General features: G+C 39.7%; 1 protein-coding gene and 1 long non-coding RNA gene across 2 annotated transcripts in view; one reads left to right on the top strand and one right to left on the bottom strand.

The window, feature by feature from the left end:
* OSTM1 (osteoclastogenesis associated transmembrane protein 1) overlaps positions 1–4,721 on the bottom strand; it is a 41,406-nt gene extending 36,685 nt beyond the window's left edge. Inside the window, exon 1 of the mRNA XM_027057148.2 lies at positions 4,194–4,721. Within this exon, the coding sequence (XP_026912949.2) occupies positions 4,194–4,721 (528 nt within the window). The remainder of the gene's footprint in view (positions 1–4,193) is intronic.
* Positions 4,722–4,786: 65 nt separating this feature from the next.
* LOC113598737 (uncharacterized) lies at positions 4,787–11,837 on the top strand. The gene is made up of 2 exons (XR_003419441.2): positions 4,787–5,053; positions 10,028–11,837. It is a non-coding gene; the product is annotated as an uncharacterized LOC113598737 (long non-coding RNA).
* The last annotated feature ends 7,243 nt before the right edge of the window (positions 11,838–19,080 follow it).

Genomic DNA, 19,080 nt, shown 5'->3' with positions numbered 1-19,080 from the left:
TCGCACTGCTTCAACATCAAAGTCTAACCCTTAAACATACTCCCACCAGGCCCACATGACCTGGTACCTGCCTACTTCTTCAGGCTCAGGTCACAGGTCTCCTTCTGGCTCATAGTACTTTGAGTTCTTTCTAGTGCTCAAACACACCAGACTCAGTCTTCACACCCGTTACTTCTTTTGGACGTATACCTTCTCTTCCCCACCCCACACCCTCCCAGATTTTAGGTATCAGCTTTAACCGCTGACCACTCTACCTACCACCAGCCCTAGTCAAGATCAGCTCCCTTGTTATATGCTTTGGTAGCATCTGGGTTTTTTTTTACTTGACAACACTTATCACACCTGAATTAAGTAATTACTTGTATTATAATATAGTTAATGCCTGTTTTCCCTACCAGACTACAAGGTCTGCTCATTCACAGCTATATCCCTAGTAACTACCACTGGCCTGCCTGCATATAATACTCAATAATTTTCTTGAATGAATGCATTAGAAGCATTATTTTCTGATTGCTAATGAAAGATACAGATTATTATGTTATTCTATGTTGATTCTCCCCCTATATTCTTAAGAATTTGTGTATTAATCTATACTGAAAAAAAGTATGTTGACCACTTCCAGATACATACCCCTAATCACTAGCACCTTCATAAATACATATACATATCTATCCATATCTATATCTATCTATGTACACTTTAGACAAACCAAGCAGAATGAGATAGAGCTAAGCAATTCAGAGTTTGGGGCGGGGGGCAAAGCATCCTGGCAACTTCTCTGAGGATGCTGAACAGCTCAATGAAACCACCATCCATTTAAATTAAAAGAAAAAAATACTGACTGTAAGGAAGAGGGAATCAGTCAGTTCTGTATTCTTTACCTTCAGATAATAAAACCATATGCAGGCCTTGTCTCAATAATTCCAAGAGGAACTGATAAGAAAACAGAATTCTTATCAGACAATTCTATTATAGTTAAATGAATTAGCTTGCTGTACCAGAGAAAACAGCTTGCTAATTTCTACCTTAGATTCTTTTTCTCCTTGTTATACTCCCCTCCTCTCTCAATCAACCCATGTACATGGATTTGGCCTAAAGAGATGATAAAGGATATCTTGTTCAAAATTCAGCTCATAGGTTTTCTCTGATTAATGCCCCCTTGCTCTGTTCCCTCCTTTAATTCAGTATCTCCTTCACCCTTCTGCTGTAAATTGCTATTGTATGAATTATAACATTCACATTGATGATTTTTTTTTTCCTTTTTTCTTTTTCACAAAAGAGGTTTATCTCTCCAACTGATAGTTTGGAGCTTGGACCTTATCCTTCTTTTCCTCCTGTATCGTTTTACCAGCCCAATATTTAAAAATACCATGTCCCGAATTAAACTCATTTAAATGAAAGACTGAGTTTATGTGAGTCAAAGAAAATACATTACTCTTGAGAAATACCCCCTCCGTGCCCGCCCCCCCACACACAGAAAGGACAACTGATTCCTTCCAGTTCACTCATAAGAAACTCAGAACACTTTTTTTCCAGAAGTTCATTATTACACATGATGATTCAATTCCAGAACCAATCCAAGGAAGCCTATAAAATCCATGAAGTGGGGTGCCTGGGTGGCTCAGTCGGTTAAGCGTCTGACCTCAGCTCAGGTCATGATCTCACAGTTTGTGAGTTCAAGCCCCGCATCAGGCTCTGTGCTGACAGCTGGAGCCTGGAGCCTGCTTCTGTTCTCTCTCTCTCTCTCTCTCTCTCTCTCTGCCCCTCCACCGCTCATGCGTGCTCTCTCTCTCTCAAAAATAAACAAACATTAAAATCCATGAAGTAACTCAGAACTGTAAAAATCATGCTTCTGAGCTAGCAAAGCACATCTAGCTCTACTGAGGAAAGGGAAAGAGGTCAAGGTCTAGGATGTTAGGAATTCCAGGTTGGGTAAAGGGTTTTTCTGCCTTTTTAAATCTCTTTGCTCTCTTCCTTTCACACAAGGGTGAGGTGAGTCCGGTGCCCAGATCCACTGGTAGAATCTGAGAGGCACCTAATAAAAAAAAAAAAAAAAAGAATCTGAGAGGCACGAATGAAAGGAAGGAAGTTTCTGCCATCCCCTACCCGAGGAAGTCTCTCTTGGGCAGTGAGGAATTCATGTGGAAATTCATACACAGAATGGGTGATGGGTACCACTAGAGTTTGGGGTAATTTTTTAACTTTTTCTTAATTCCACTGTATCTACACAAATGAGGAAAGCATTTGCTCCCTCAAAAGATCCAAGCTTTGCATCATGATTCAGTCATGTTGGCCACAAAACAACTCACTTAATTGCTCAAAACAGATATGATGTCATATCATACCTTGCTATCGTGACAGGGACGAGTCTTGGGTGCTATATTTTAAAATCATAAGAATATAGATAGATGGATAAATATCCACCTTTTTACACCTAACAGAAGTATGCCTGAAAAATACTGAAGCCTAAGTTTAAGCTATGTTAAAATTAAACACAAATGGAGACCAGACTTGAATATTCCCTGATCAGGCAAAGCCAGTTTAGTCACACAAACAAAAACTTAATTTAGCTTACTTTGCAAGACAAGTGAAGCTATCTTGACCTGGGCTACTTCTTGTTTATCCCTTTGAAAATCATAAGCCAGACTTAAACTGTTCTCCCAAATTGATATGAGGTAACCACTAACCAATTCTCTTTCAGAAAATTCCTATGAAAAATAAAAAGAAAATTCCTATATTGTAACCAACGCTGTGAAGAATTAACAGTCACCATTCTATACTATGTAAACTGCTTTATAATAGTGTATCTCTGAGCCTCATTCCATGTTTTGGTTTGAGTGCTTTCCAGTTCATACTGTCTTTTTCGGTGTGTGCACAATAAATTTTACTAATTACTACTTTGGTGATTCATTGGTTTTGTTTTTTTCCAAACTTGACAACTACCTTTAAAACTAGCTCTTTACAGGAAGATTGACCTCATATTTATTTAATGCAAATAAATTTCCTATATATGTTTAAAAAAAAAGATTTACCTTAAGGAATATCAGGCTGACTTAAAGCAGGATGCAATTCTATATAAGTTTTTGTCAAATCAACTATGATTGATGAAATAATTCCAATCACATTTTCGTGAGACTACTTGTCCCCTCAATACAAGAGGAACTTTCCCCCTCCACAACCCTAATGTCATTCCTCATGTTTTTCCTTTACAAGGCATATCCGGCCCACACCTCATGACTCCTACCAGCCCTGACACTCTTATCCTTTCCTACTCTAGACCCTATAAAATTTCTTATTAGTTAGGAACACGTATTCTTTCTCTTTTTTTCTTCCTTCCTTCCTCTTTTCTATTAAACCCTTCACAGGACCTACCACATGACCAGAAAAGCACTAAGGGTATAAAGAATGGAGGGTAGATATAATATCATTTCCTAAAATTTTAACTCCCATTTACTGAGAACTATTACTATGTGCTAGTTTTCTAAGAGCTCCTTTCATCTTACAGATAAGAATACAGACAGAGAATGTAAGTAATTTGCTCAGAGTATATGGCTAAAAGATGAACTTTCATATGTCAGCTCTTGTAATTCTTGTAACAGTCACAACAGGCGGCTGTTTTTTCCATCTTACCGAGGGGTCTATACTAAGTCTAATACTAAGTCTATACTAAGTCTATACTACACTAAGTCCATACTAAGACTATAAATAATTAATCCAAGACCAAGCAGCTATAAAGTAGTGCATCTGATATTTTCTGGCTATCAAGCTCAATCTTCCTAAACACTGCCATACTAGAGTTTCTCCACTCTACTTGGAGTTTCAGGAAAGGGTCCTTTCTGGGAACACCAAGTAGAGATGGGAAGAAGCTGTATTGGAGTGGGGTGAAGAGGGTAAAGGAGGGAAGGGAAAGGAAAAGTGGGGTTAAGGGTGTAGGAGACCCAAGAAAAACAACCATACCTATCTGCAAATATGTACCAAGCTGCCCAACAGCAGCTACGGAGGCAAAAATCGAAACTCCAAGCCCTATAATGCCACCCACTTTTCTGATGCCCCAAACTCCACAATCCCAGTCCAACCCTTTTTTCTTACAAACAGGAAAACTGAGCCCCCCCCCCCTCCCCGAGTTACCATCATTACATCCTCCTTTCCCAACCCTCCACGCCGGAGGTCCAGGGGGGTGCTCCGCTACCCACCCCCACGGCTCGACTGATGTTGTCCATCTTGTTCGCGACCTGTTGGAAGAGGGGATAGCAGGTCTGACAGAGGCGCACTGGCCGGGCGCTGCGCACTAAGCACCCGGTCAGCTCTGCGCTGCTGTTGGCGAAGTCCAGTAACAGCTCCCGACACTCGGGATCCAGATCCGGCAGGTCCGGGGGTAACGACAGTGGCCCCAGCCTTCCGCCCTGCAGCAGGGTCAGGGACAAGTCCTCCACCTCCAGCAACTGCTGCTCCGACAGGAGGTCGTGGAGGACCCTGTGGGGGCTGCTGACCACGGCGAGCGCTCCCAGAACCAGCCCCGACCACAGAAGCGGCACCAGCAGCAGCCGCCGCAAAAGCAACGGCCTCCGCCACGCGACTGGCGCGTCTAGCTCCATCGCGGGGTCCGCAAACCCCAAAGCACTCAAGCCACCTCTCCCCCGCGAGCCGGCGCAGCTGACGGCCGTCGCTTCCGGCTTCCTTGGGCGCAGGCCGCGAGCGGGGTCACGAGGCGCGCGCGTCATGGCCCCGCCCCGGCGCGCGGCGCCCCGCCCCATTGGCTGCCGAGAGCCGCGCGCGCGCTCGTGCAGAAGCGCGCGCGCAAAGGCAGGTTCGCGCTCCTGCTCGGCTACAAGCACCTGACGGAGGGGATGCGAGACCGAGGGTGGCGTCAGGCTGTGGACCGCAGAGCGGAGGCTCCCCACCCTGTGAATACAGGCGTCCAACGCTTTGAACAACTGAATCTCGGGGGTCTTGGCCCTCTGTCGCCCACCGCTTTGGGATTCCCTGCGTTCTAGAAGTCTGAGGAGTTACTTCACACAGCAGAAAGAGGGACGGCCTCCGCCGTGAGAATTACGTGAGTTCCCCGAGAAAGCCTTCCGGCAGGTGCCTTTGCAGGTTTTTGCTTGGTGGTTTCTTAGCATAATTTCCTCCCTCATCCTATTTGGAAGGAGTAATAACGTCTGTTAATTATTTTGGGTAGGGGAGCCCAGTGGCTTCCGAGCTTTTTTTTCCTTTTAACTTCAAAGTGTCAACATCAGCGTTGTCATTAGCCTTTCTGCGATAATGGAAAAATTCTATATCTGCATTTTCTAATACGGTAGCCACTAGCCACTTGTGGCTGCTGAGCGATTGTGACTTAGCTACGGCGACCGAGGAAATTAATTTTTCATTGAACTTAATTTAAATGTAAATAGTCCCATGCGGCTAGCGGTGCCGTGTTGGAGAGCGCAGGTCCAAGTTCTCTCCCAGTGTAAGCCTGGTCCTAGGGTGGCTAGGTACTTGGAGGGGTTCGCGAGGTACAGCACAAACCTGCAGCCAGGGCAAAAACCTGGGAAGTCCTGGGCAAACCCCGTAACTGCAAGCTCCCGATTTCTGACATGCCCGAGGCCATGGGAGAGGCCACTCCAAAGAGCGCGCCGATACCACTGCTGGGCTGCAGGATGTAAGCTAATGACCTGGAAAACGGTTTTCTGACAAGTATCTGACGAACACGTGTGGTAGAAAAAATATTTCCTGGTGTTTTGTATCGTCCTGCTTTCATTTCTGCCTTGCAAAATTGCAGGGCTACTGTACTAGCTCCCATTCAGCTTATGGTGCTAATTTATGTTTCTGAGCGTTCTTAAAGTTTTTAGCCAGTCTGTTCGGTTATTGTTTTGTATTTCTAAATTTGCTCGTGATGGCTAAATTTTGCTCCATTTTCTTTAGCGAGAAACCGAATTAGTAGGGAATTTGACTTATGTAACGATAAATGTATTTCCAGAGAAATAAGAAGAGAAAAAATGTCTTAATTTTCTCAAATGTTATCCTGTCACGTTTAGGTCTTTCTGTGTATTTATGTTTCCATGTATCTAAGAGTTCTTTCAGGCATCATCATGAGTAAATTGTTTAAACTCTGAAAAGTAATGTAGCACAATCAACAGCATTACAAAGATACATACGCTCTGACCCAACAAGTCCACTTGTAGGAATTTATTTTAAACATATACTAACCTTGTATAGACACCATGACTAACTGCAGTATTGTTTGTAATAGTTAAAAAAAAAAAAGGCTAAAAGAGAAGGTGAAAGAAATCACGTTTTCCCCTTCCCTTCCTGGAACAAAGGGTGTCAGAGAACAGGTAAGAAGAGGAGGACAGGGGTGCCCGGCTGGCTCAGTGGGTAGAGCGTGGGACTCTTGATCTTGGGGTTGTCAGTTTGAGTCCCATGATGGGTGGAGAGATTTTTTTTTTCATCTCAAAAAAAAGAAGAAGAGGAAGAGGGCATTAGAGGATAAGGAGAAAGCATCAGCCTGATACAGGTATTGGATCATGAGTAGAGTAAGAAGAGGGGCACCTGGGTGGCTCAGTCGGTTAAGCATCCGACATCAGCTCAGGTCGCGACTTGGCAGTCCATGAGTTCGAGCCCCGCGTTGGGCTCTGTGCTAACAGCTCAGAGCCTGGAGCCTGCTTCCGATTCTGTGTCTCCCTCTCTCTCTGCCCCTCCCCCGTTCATGCTCTGTCTCTCTCTGTTTCAAAAATAAGTAAACTTAAAAAAAAATTTTTTTTTAAATGAGTAGGGTAAGAAGAGTTTCCATGCAGGGGAGGGGGCAGCAGTGAGTGGGAGTCTGCTTATGTTCAGAAGGATTGATCAAATAAGTAAATATATTAAGGATAATGAAGGTCCAGTTTCTTACTCTCAGAGAAGGGAGTTACAAATATGAAAAGAGAGACCAGTAGAATGAACTCTGTAGTGTTGGATTAGAATTAGCAATATCAGTGACTGGACATACATACAGATATAGAAATAAATATAGTTGTATATGGGTGTGTGTGTGTGTGTGTGTGTGTGTGTGTGTGTGTGTGTATTTTCCCTGGCTTTGTCCACTGAGAAGGCCTGGTAGCAGAGGCACCCCATTAATAATAATGAGCACATATTGAGCCCAAGGTGGTAGCTTCTAAATATTATTCTCCCCTAAAGGAAACTAAGAATCCTTGGAGAAATAACTGATTCCACCACTGGGGCAGCGGAAAAACACAAGTTTAGCCTGGATCATGTTGTTGTGCCAGAAAGTAAGAAAGTGCTCAAAGAATTGATGGGGGGGGGGGGGCGCCTGGGTGGCTCAGTAAGTTGAGCGTCCGACTTTGGCTCAGGTCGTGATGTCACTGTTTGTGAGTTCAAGCCCCATGTCGGGCTCTGTGCTGACAGCTCAGAGCCTGCAGCCTGCTTCAGATTCTGTGTCTCCTCCTCTCTCTGCCCCTCCCCTGCTCTGTCTCTCTGTCTCTCAATAATAAATAAACATTAAAAAAATAAAAAAAAAAAAAAGAATTGATGGGGACATGAAAACAACATACAGATTGAATAGGCTCCCCCTGGCCAAACCTGGGACATTTTGAGCATCAAAATAATATTGGTCAACATGTAATAATCCATTGAATAAAACAGGAAACCGCAAGCCTATATTGATACATTTTTTTAGTTTTTATTTATTTTTGAGAGAGAGAGAAAGAGAGACAGGGAGGGGCAGAGAGAGAGGGGGAGAGAGAGAATCCGAAACAGGCTCTGCACTGTGAGTGCAGAGCCCAACTCGAGGCTTGAACCCACGAACTATGAGATCATGACCTGAGCCAAAACTGAGAGTTGGATGCTCAATCGACTGAGCCATCCAGGTGCCCCGCCTATATTAATGTATTTAAATAAATGAATAAATTGAATAATTAATGAGGAATAAGATATTTACATATTTTAAAAGTTCCTCCCCCCAAAATACTTATTAATTACAAATGGAAAAAAATTTATAGTGGAGAAGTCTGTCAGATCCCACATTAATCAAATGGTCAACATGAATATCATCCAATTGGATAAATAGAAATTGTATGCCACCTGATGGAATGTAGTTAGAAGATCACAACATTACTTCTGTTATATTCCTGCCGAAGATACATAACATGATGCTAATATGAGAAAGCATCAGACAAATCAAATTAAGGTTCACTCTATAAAATAGCTAGCTTGTAATCTTCAGAAGTGTATGGCTATAAGAGTCAGGGAAAGATTGAGGGACTGCACCTGACATAAAGGACATTATTGGAAAACTAGTGAAATTTGAGTAGAGTCCGATAATTAGATGGTAGTAATGTATAATGTTCCTGATTTTGATAATTATATTGTGTCCATGTAAGAAAATATTTTTATTCGTAGAATATATATATAGAAAAGCATTCAAGAGTAATCGGATATTAGGTCAGCAACTTACTTAAGTATTCTGCTGGGTGGGACAGAGTTGTAGGGAGGTTATTGTAAACAGACTTTCAGACTTTTAGCTTCAGTTTACCTACATTTTCAAAGATACCTCAGGTCCTGTATTTCCCATGTTTCTTGAGAATTCTATAATGTAATTCACTTGCTTTTTTTCCACTGTAGGCTTAGGATTCAACTATTCCGGTTCTGCTAAATCAGTTGTCATTAGTCCAGTTGCTTTCCAGCTTCCAGTAGTCTTATTTTGTTTTCTCTCCTCCTGCTCTCTATGTCTTTGTGTGTCAAAAATCTTTTTACTGTCATTTTGGTGGGATTTCAGGAAGGAGCGGATCTAATCATGTATTCAACTTGCTATCTTAAATGGCAGTTTCCTCTGTTTTACTTCACTCTTTAGTAAACTAATTAGAGTGTGTCTTATGCCCCCCACCTTCACCCATTAGCTGATAACCTCATGGAGAATATGAACTGTGTCCTGTTTATATTTGTATGCTCAAGTACTGGCCTTAGTAAAGTACTCAGTACACTTGTTACATTGAATTTACGTTGTAATTCAAATGTACATCTGCTTTAAATGGTTTTTCCATTGATACATCAGTAGAAACTTATACTTCTATTTTCCAAATTCTCTAATATGCAAAAAAAAAAAAAACCCACAATAAGTTAACTCCTAATGCCCATAAACTTTGCATGCCTGACTGGAATGACCTGAACACATGGAACATGTAAATCATATTCATTCATTACACTTTGCAAAGAGTCTCATGTATTCACTCTGGTGACCAATCTCATTTCCAAATCTCCAACCCCGAAATAGTGTACTTTATAGCCTCTGCATTGGGGTATTTTTAAAACAATGAAGTTTAATCACATTTACCTGACAGATTATCTGGTTATAAATGCATATTTCTCTTAGATGAATTTTATTAGAACTTTAACTTTGTATCAATATATTTTTAAGTAAATATCTCCTCAATAAAGAAATGAATAGAGGGGTGCCTGGGTAGCTTAGTCGGTTAAGCGTCCAACCCTTGTTTTTGGCTCAGGTCATGATTTCACAGCTCATGAGATCAAGCCCTATGTTGGGCTCTGTGCTGACAGTGCACAGCCTACTTGGGATTCTCTCTCTCCCTCTCTCTTTCTCTCTGTCCCTCCCCACTCTCCCTCTCTCCCTCTCTCCCTCTCTCTCTAAATAAATAAAAACTTTAAAAAAAGAAATATTCATGAATATGTGTACTCCAGTATTTGTATATTGTGAGTGGCCAAATTCTGATCATTGAATCTATTTCCCAATAACAGGAAGACTCATGGTTAATTAGATATATAACATATGGTGCTTTTTTTCTCCTATAGCCAGAATTCATGAGTCCAGGAAGCAAGGGGTAACAATGGGAATGGTAAATCTCACTATTAACCCTAATAATTCACTAGCACAATTTTGCTTCCTATCCCCATGACCTTATGTTCCACTGGTCTAGAGGTCTTTGTTCCAAGGGGAGGAATGTTTCTACCAGACGATACAACAATGATTCCACTGAACTGGAAGTTAAGACTGCCGACTGGCCACTTTGGGTTCCCCATGTGTCTGAATCAACAGGCAAAGAAAGGAGTTACTGTGCTGGCTGGGGTGATTGATCCTGACTACCAAGGGGAAATTGGACTACTCATCCACCATAGAAGGAAAGAAGAGTATGTCTGAAATACAGGGGATCCCTTTGTATTACCATGCGCTGTGATTAAGGCCAATGGAAAACTACAACAACCCAACCCAGACAGAACAACTAATGGCTCACATCCTTCAGGAGTGAAGATTTGGGTCACCCTAACGGTAAAAAATCATGCATGACCACCTGAGATGCTGGCTGAAAACAAAGGGAAAACAGAATGGGTAGTGGAAGAAGGTAGTTATAAATACAAGCAATGACCATGTGACTAGTTATAGAAGTGAGGACTATAATTGTCATGAGTATTTATCCTTACTTTGTTATGTATGTGTGTGCGTGTATTTCACAAATACCTTTGTTTTCTTCCCTCTTGTATTTCCTTATCATATAATGTAAGATATATTGACTTTATGTCATAATATTTAAGTATTGTTAATTTTACATTATAGAATTTGAATTATGGGATATCAAGAAGAGTGAACATCATTCAACAATATTACCTCCCTTTCAAGGGAAAGGGTTAGTATGTTTTTGGTTTATGCAAGATATTATATCATGTTAAGTAGAATTATGACCTTGTTATTGTCATTATTTAGAGATTAAATTTGGTTTAAGGAGATGCATATGGGTTCCAAGTTGACAAGGGGTGGACTTCTTTCTGATGGTTAATTGTATATATCAACTTGACTGGGCATGGAGTGCCCAACATTTAGTCAAACATTATTTGGGTTTGTCTGTGAGGATGTTTCTGGATAAGCTAACATTTGAATGAGTACACTGAATAAAGCAGATTGCCCTCCCTAATTTGGGTAAGCTTTACTGAGTCAATTGAAGACTTAAGTAGAACAAAAAGGCTGGGTCAGAGGGGACTCCTCCTGCCTGATTGCTTTGAGCTGGGACATTGATATTTTTTTTTCTGCCTTAAGACTTGAACTGAAACATCAGCTCTTCTTGGGTCTTAAGTCTGCAAGCTTGTGGACTGGAACTGAAACCATTGGCTGTTCTGGTTCTTAGGCCTTCCGACTCACAATATAACTACACATCAGCTCTTCTAGGTCTGTAGCATGCCAACTGTAGATCTTGGGTCTTTTCAGCCTCCATAATCATGTTAGGCAATGCTTTACAATCCATCTCTCCTCCCCACTCTCTCTATCTATATCTAGTTCTCTCTCTCTCCCTCTCTCTCTATATATCCTATTGGTTCTATTTCTCTGGAGAACCCTAACAGACATATTTTAATTATATATTGAAAGGTGATTGCCCTACTTAAAAAATCTTATTAATTGTTCAATGTTTATTAATAACCATATATGGATTTTATGTATCTTTTGATAGTTTCAAAGTATGTTTTATTATTATTTGTTATCCATTTAATTTGTTGGGATATATAGATTGCTAAAGAAATGAACAAGATTCTATTTCCATACAGTATGCCTTCTTTAAATCAAGTTTTAAGTATTCTTCAAGAAGCATAGAAGGATGATAACAAGTAGACTTGCTCCAAATGTTGCCATAGGTGAACTGGACAACATGAACTTCCTGAGACATGGACATTCATAGACTTACCTTGTTTGTAACATTTGCTTCCTTCTGCCTCTGTTGTCATGTACACAGTGAACATGACTTACTTACAAAGAAGGCAGTGTCAAATTGTTTGCTATGTTTCTTTTGTAATGGATTTTATTTTTCTTCCAATTTTAGTCCTGCCTAATTGTTCCATTCAAGTAAAGTCATTTAATCTCTCTTGTTCTGATTGATACTTTAATTATCCAGGTTTAACCAGCTGTGTCCACCTCAGCCTTTTATGAAGAAAGGAGAGCTATGGTTTCTGAATTTGAGTAATGAAACTATAGACAGGATCATTTTTTTCTCCCCAAAATTAGAGAAAGAAATTACCCACAAAAAGAGTACCATGGGGGTGGTGGTTGCCTATCCAGTCCCCTTTATTAGTCTCTTAACATTTTAAAGACCATGACAGTTATTTAAACTAATTACTTGAGGGGCACCTGGGTGGCTCAGCTGGTTAAGCATCTGACTCTTGATTTCTGCTCAGAACATGACCTCACAGTTTGTGAGTTCAAGCCCTACATTGGGCTCCACGCTAATGACAGTGCATAGCCTACTTGAGATTCCCTCTCTCTCTGCCCCTTCCCTACTTGTTCTCTCTCTGTGTCTCAAAATAAATAAATAAACTTTTAAAAATAAAATAAAGTAAAATAATGAGAGGCACCTGGCTGGCTCAGTTGGTAGAACGTGCAACTTTCAATCTGGGGGTTGTGAGTTTGAACCCCATGTTGGGTGTAGAGATTACTTAAAAAAAGGAAAAGAGATTGGGGCACCTGGGTGGCTCAGTCAGTTAAGCGTCCGACTCTGGATCTTGGCTCAGGTCATGATCTCACAGTTCATGAGTTTGAGCCCCACACTGGGTTCTGCACAGATGGTAAGGAGCCTGCTTGGGATTCTGTCTGTCTTCCCTACCCCTCCCCCACTTGTGCACGCTCTCTCTCTCAAAATAAATAAACTTTAGAAAAAAGATTATATGATGATGAAATGAGTTAAAAAAGCAATTAGTTGATTTTATAGCAAAGAAATATATATATGCATATAAATATTATATTATATATAAATATACTATATTATATATAAATATGTATACATATAAATCTTGGACTTGTCAGATCTCATTTTGACTCCTCTGGAGCGCCTCGATTGTATTCCTAGATCTTCAGAGACTGGATTCTATGTGCATTTGAAAATAACTACTAGCTGAAGTGATAGAGGCAATAATGTGACTGTAGAACTAACAGGTAGGCTTCTATCAAGACAGTCTATCTCTTGGCTCACTTTTGGTTTCAAGAAACAGAAACCAACTCAAGTTAACTTAAGCAACAAGTGGAAAATATAAGAATGAAACCAAGGCCATGTCTCAGGGATGAGACATTCTCTCTTTGTTCCACTCTATGTATCTAACTACCTAATCTTCGTGGTAGAAAATATGACTGCAAAAAATGTTTTTTATATCTCCTGCATTTAAAGATTTCAACCTAAACACAGACCAGATCTCTTACTCCCCGTTCCAAATTTTCCAAGACTGAATCTCTGTCCAGTCCAAACTGTATCTAACAACGTTAGGGGACATAATTTATAACCATGGCTGCTTGGAGACTATCCTGTGACCATGTAGATAAGGGGAAAGGGAGAAGTTTGCAGAGAAAGGAGAGCCGATGTCAAACTTAATAGGGGTCATTTGCAAGACCCTTCACTTTCCTCCTAATGGAAAATTGATATTAAACAGTACCTTAGGGGCACCTGGGTGGCTCAGTTGGTTGAGCATCCAATTCTTGATTTCAGCTCAGGTCATGATCTTATAGTTCATGGGATCAAGCCCTGCCATGGGCTCTGCACTGATAGTGTGGAGCCTGCTTGGGATTCTCTCTCTGCCTGTCTGCCCCTCTCCCACTTGTGCTTTCTCTCTGTCTCTCTGTCTCTCTCTCTCTCTCTCTCTGTCTCTCTGTCTCTCTCTCTCTCTCTCTCTCTCTCTCAAAAAATAAATAAACTTAAAAAAAAAAAAAAACCACAGCTTGCTGGAGTCCATGTTGAGGAAGAGGAAATGGATGGTATAAAAAGTAGATTGGGTAAAAGGAAAACTTTTGAGGCAACTGGGTTTTGGTGACTTTCTTTAATTCAAACCATAAGTATGGTTTCTTGAAATACAGCTCATTATTTGGGCCATTCTTACACAAATAGATTTAATTGAGTGTGGCAAATTTATTACTGGATTTTGAGCCATCTTCAAATTCAGATATATGTTAAGTATCCAGATCAGCTTTGTAGAAATTCAACTCAAATATAATCATGCCTGAAATGACTAGAATGGACAAGTAGTGACTCAGTTATTTCCATCCTATAAACCAGTGGGTTACAGCCTGAGATCCCTAGACATCTAAGAGTACATAAAGAAAGAATTAAGCAAAACTAAAAGGCAACCAATGGAATGGGAGAAGATATTTGCAAATCACATATCAGATAAAGGGTTAGTGTCCAAAATCTGTAAAAAACTTATCAAACTCAACACCCAAAAAAATAATCCAGTGAAGAAATGGGCAAAAGACATGAATAGACACTTCTCCAAAGAAGACATCCAGTTGGCTAACAGACACATGAAAAAATGCTCAACATCACTCATCATCAGGGAAATACAAATTAAAACCACAACGAAATACCACCTCCCTCCAGTCAGAATGGCTAAAATTAACTCAGGCAACAACAGATGTTGGCAAGGATGCAGAGAAAGAGGATCTCCTCTGCATTGCTGGTGGGAATACAAAGTGCAGCCACTCTGGAAAACAGTATGGAGGTTCCTCATAATGTTAAAAAAAGAACTACCCTACAACCCAGCAATTGCACTACTAGGTATTTATCTAAGGGATACAGGTATGCTGTTTCGAAGGGGCACATGCACCCCAATGTTTATAGCAGCACTATCCACAATAGCCAAAGTATGGAAAGAACCCAAATGTCCATTGACAGATGAATGGATAATGAAGATTTGGTATATATATAGAATGGAGTATTACTTGGCAATCAAAAAGAATAAAATCTTGCCATTTGCAACAACATGGATGGAACTAGAGGGTGTTATTATACACTAAGCAAAATAAGTCAGAGAAAGACAAATATCATATGACTTCACTCATATGTAGAATTTAAGATACAAAACAAATGAACATAAGGGAAGGGAAGCAAAAATAATGTAAAAACAGGAGGGCCATAAAACATAAGAGATTCTTAAATACAGAGAATAAACTGAGGGTTGCTGGAGGGGCTATAGGTGGGGAGATGGGCTAAATGGATAAGGGGCATTAAGGAAGACACTTGTTGGGATGAGCACTGGGTGTTATACATAGGGGATGAATCACTGGAATCTACTCCTGAAATTATTGCACTATATGCTAACTAACTTGGATGTAAATTACAAATAAATAACCAGAAAATAAATAGGCACAAAATGAGATAAAGGCATTTTCATATTTCACTGTACTGATCAGCTAGTGGTGTCAATAAATTTGTTCCCTGTGCCATCTAACATTAAAAGGGGCTTAGTTTAATTAAAAAAAAAAAGAAAGATCCATAAGCTATTTCCAATATTTCATAAAGCCCAAAAGAAATCATAAACTTACCTGACGCAAAGCTACTTAAAAAACATCAAAATTTTCTGTTTATACTGTAATTATACCAAGGCAGGAAGTAAGCCTATTATTCCATGCTGATCCTAAGCTCTGTATATATCTATTTGTCTGTCTATCTATCTATCTATCTAGATATACGCACACATACATACACACATATACATAAACACACAAATGCATACATAATACATACAACAGTTCATTAAATAGATTCTGGGTAAATGAATTACATCCTGGGAGAAATGTGACTTTAATAAATTTATATGTGGCCACTATTATTCTGTTTATATTCTAAAGGCTATAGAAAAAGAAATTTAAAGTTCAAGATTACCAAAGTCAACTTTCCTGGACATCTATAAACATGAGATAACTAGGCATCTCTCTAAAATAATAAGGTCTAAAATAATGACCTCTGGAAAATCCTCCTGCTTTCCTCTTAAAATATATTAAAATATCATCTAGCCCATTATTAAAAGATGTATTGATTAGGATAGTATAATGCCTTAATGATGAAGACTTGTGGGTGATAAGTTGTTACCAGAAATGTTCTGCCTTTAGAGCATGAATTTTGATCATCCTGTGAATGTCAAGACCTTGGATGTTTAGGATTTCCTGAAAGTCCTCATCTCCATAATGATCACAAGCACTTGTTTATTCTTCTGCTTCATTCCATGATTAGGCCTTCTCAACCCAGATGGGAAGAACAAGATGGATAGGGGGCACCTGGGTGGCTCAGTCAGTTAAGCGTCCGACTTCATCTCAGATCATGATCTCACAGTTCGTGAGTTTGAGCCCCGTGTTGGGCTCAGTGGTGACAGCTCAGAGCCTAGAGCCTGCTTCAGATTCTGTCTCCCTGTCTCTGCCCCTCCCATGCTCATGCTCTGTCTCTGAAAAATAAATAAACATTAAAATTTTTTAAAAAAATAATTAAGATGGATGGGAAAGGTTTCTAAAATATTTATTCTCTACCTGTAGTCCACACTGTCTGAGATCTTTCATGCCCTTAGCAGTGGTACACACATTTACCTGAAATCCACTTCGGAGCAAAGCCACTCCTCTTCCTATAGCCAAGATATCTCAGTAGGTCATTTTGAGCAGCCTTGAACACTTCTCTCACCTCATCAAGGCTCAAACCTCTGCACTAAGTTGTTCTCCATTTTGCCTTTCAGAAAATGATTATAGTTGACCCTTGAACAACATGGGTTTAAACTGTGGAGGTCTAATTATACATGAATTTTTTTTGATAAATACAGTACAGTACTATAAATATATTTCCTCTTATGTTTGTCTTAACATTTTCTCTAGCTTTATGGTAATAATACAGAATATAATACACATAACATACAAAATATATGCTAATCGGTTGTTTATGTTATCAGTAAGGCCTCTAGTCAACAGGACTTATGCATATATTTTCCACTGCACAGAGGTCACTGCCCCAACTTCTACATTGTTCAGGTCAACTGTAATCCCAATTCAAATAAAAAAATCCATAATTGCAACTTCATCTTTAAATGTACCCTCTACTGGGGCACCTGGGTGGCTCAGTCAGTTAAGCATCTGATGTCGGCTCAGGTCATGATCTCACAGTTTGTGGGTTCAAGTCCTGCATCAGGCTCCATGCTGACAGCTCAAAGCCTGGAGCCTGCTTCAGATTCTGTGTCTCCCTCTCTCTGTGTCCCTCCCCGGCTTGCACTCTGTCCCTCTGTCTCTCAAAAATAAATAAATGTTAAATGTACCCTCTCCTTCAGTCTTGGAAATGATATATCTAAGTTTGAAAATAAATTAATGAGATTAGAAGCAATAATGAAGACAAATTCTAATAAGACTTACTACTTTTTTAAAGCATTGGTTTAAGTATAAAGCTACACAGGAACAGACCCATAAATACAGAGAACAACTGATGACTGAGAGAAGGGAGAAAGTAGGGGGAATGGGCAAAATGGGGGGAGGGGAGTGGTAGATACAGGCTTCCAGTATGGAATGAATAAATCACAGGAATAAAAGGTACAGCACAAGGAATATAGTCAGTGGTATTGTAATAGCACTGTATGGTAACGGATGGTAGTTGTACTTCTAGTGCATAAGGTATAGACTTTTTGAATCATTATGTTGTACACCTGAAACTAAATGTAACATCGTATATCAAATATACTTCAATAATAAATACATAAATATAAGGCTACATATTCAAAATTGATTCATATTTTATGATGGACTAATCACTTCTCAAATGTGCTTCTTTGTAAGGCTATGAAAAGGGAAGAGTAGGTAGGACATGCATTAATGAGTGTAAGGTTTTCTCACCCTTAAATACTTGTACAAGATGTTCTTTGTAAAGCAAATGTAGTGAAAATCCCCTTTTCTTCCTTGAAGCATCTGTGAATCTTTCTTCTTTATATAAAATGAGGTTTTTGGTGAACACATGACAAGGAAGAGGTTCAATGTAACAAGCAATCATGTTATTTCAAAGAGCTCCATCTCTAAGTTTCCACGCTGAAGCTTTTTAGAAAGGATAGGTTGCAACATGTGAGCAATTTAAAAGTGTAACATTTCATTTACAGGTTCAGAGTAGCTTTCAATTCCCTTCCTAGTGTGCTTCTAATTAAATATTAATTGTACCATACACTATGAAATGAAAGAAACACTGATATACTGGGTTTTCAATAAGAGAAAGTCAAGATGGCCCTCATAAAATGGCTAGCTAATCTAAAGAAAAGGAATAAAATGTGAAAACGAGCCTCAAAATTAAAACCTAACATTTGAAGCTGCATAATTATTAAGTTATCAGAAATAACATTTTTTGATAGACCCAGATGATTTAAATATATATGATTATAGTAGATCACCAGAATGCATGAGGAGTAGTGGGTAGGTAGCAAATGTAATAAAAATGATATATCCAATAATTTAAGTTGCTACTTTATCATATGCCAGTTTTCAAATACATCCTCATGAAATAAACATTTTTAAAGTTGATTTATCTTAAAGTCAAAAGAAGAAAGGACCAAAAATGTAAGTAGCCCAGTGCTACTTTCAAGATTTTTGTCTGAATGATGGGATAATTGTTACACTTGTTTCATTACTCCTCTTTGGCATGTTCTTGGGTAATTTATATTTTCAACTTAGAGTGACATGATTTTCAAAAACAAATCAATTCCCCTTCCATTAAAAAAATTTTTTTTCTAACCTTTTGTATTTATTTTTGAGAGACAGAGAGCAAGAGCAGGGGAGGGGCAGAGAGGGAAGAAGACACAGAATCCAAAGCAGGTTCCAGGTCTGAGCTGTCAGCACAGAGCTCGATGCGGGACTTGAACGCATGAACTGTGAGATCATGCTCTGAGCCAAAGACAGATGCTTAACCTACTGTGCCACACAGGCGCCCCAATTAAAAAAATTTTTTTTAATGTTTTTATTTTATTTTTGAGAGAGAGAGTGAGCAGGGGAGGGACAGAGAGAGAAGAGGACAGAGGATCCAAGGCAGACTCCACACTGACAGCAGAGATCCTGAGGTGGGGCTTGAACTCACAAACCGTGAGATCCTGACCTGAACTAAAGTCTCTGACACTTAACCAACTGGGCCACCCAGGTGCCCCTCCCCTTCCATTTTTTAATTTTTCCTGTCTACAGAAGTCATAATTCCTAAAATGTGGTGATTTTGAATTTAGAATTTAAATGAGCACACTCTTCCATTATCCCCTGCAGCTAGCTCTATAGAGAATTAATGAAATAATAAATGGTATACCAAGAAAGCCTCCAACAACTATGTGGAACTGAAAACAAAAGGTTTATTTCTC

This window comes from Acinonyx jubatus, chromosome B2 (genome assembly GCF_027475565.1).
Source record: "Acinonyx jubatus isolate Ajub_Pintada_27869175 chromosome B2, VMU_Ajub_asm_v1.0, whole genome shotgun sequence".
Taxonomy (NCBI): domain Eukaryota; kingdom Metazoa; phylum Chordata; class Mammalia; order Carnivora; family Felidae; genus Acinonyx; species Acinonyx jubatus.
This window is presented reverse-complemented; position numbering and strand designations above follow the sequence as displayed.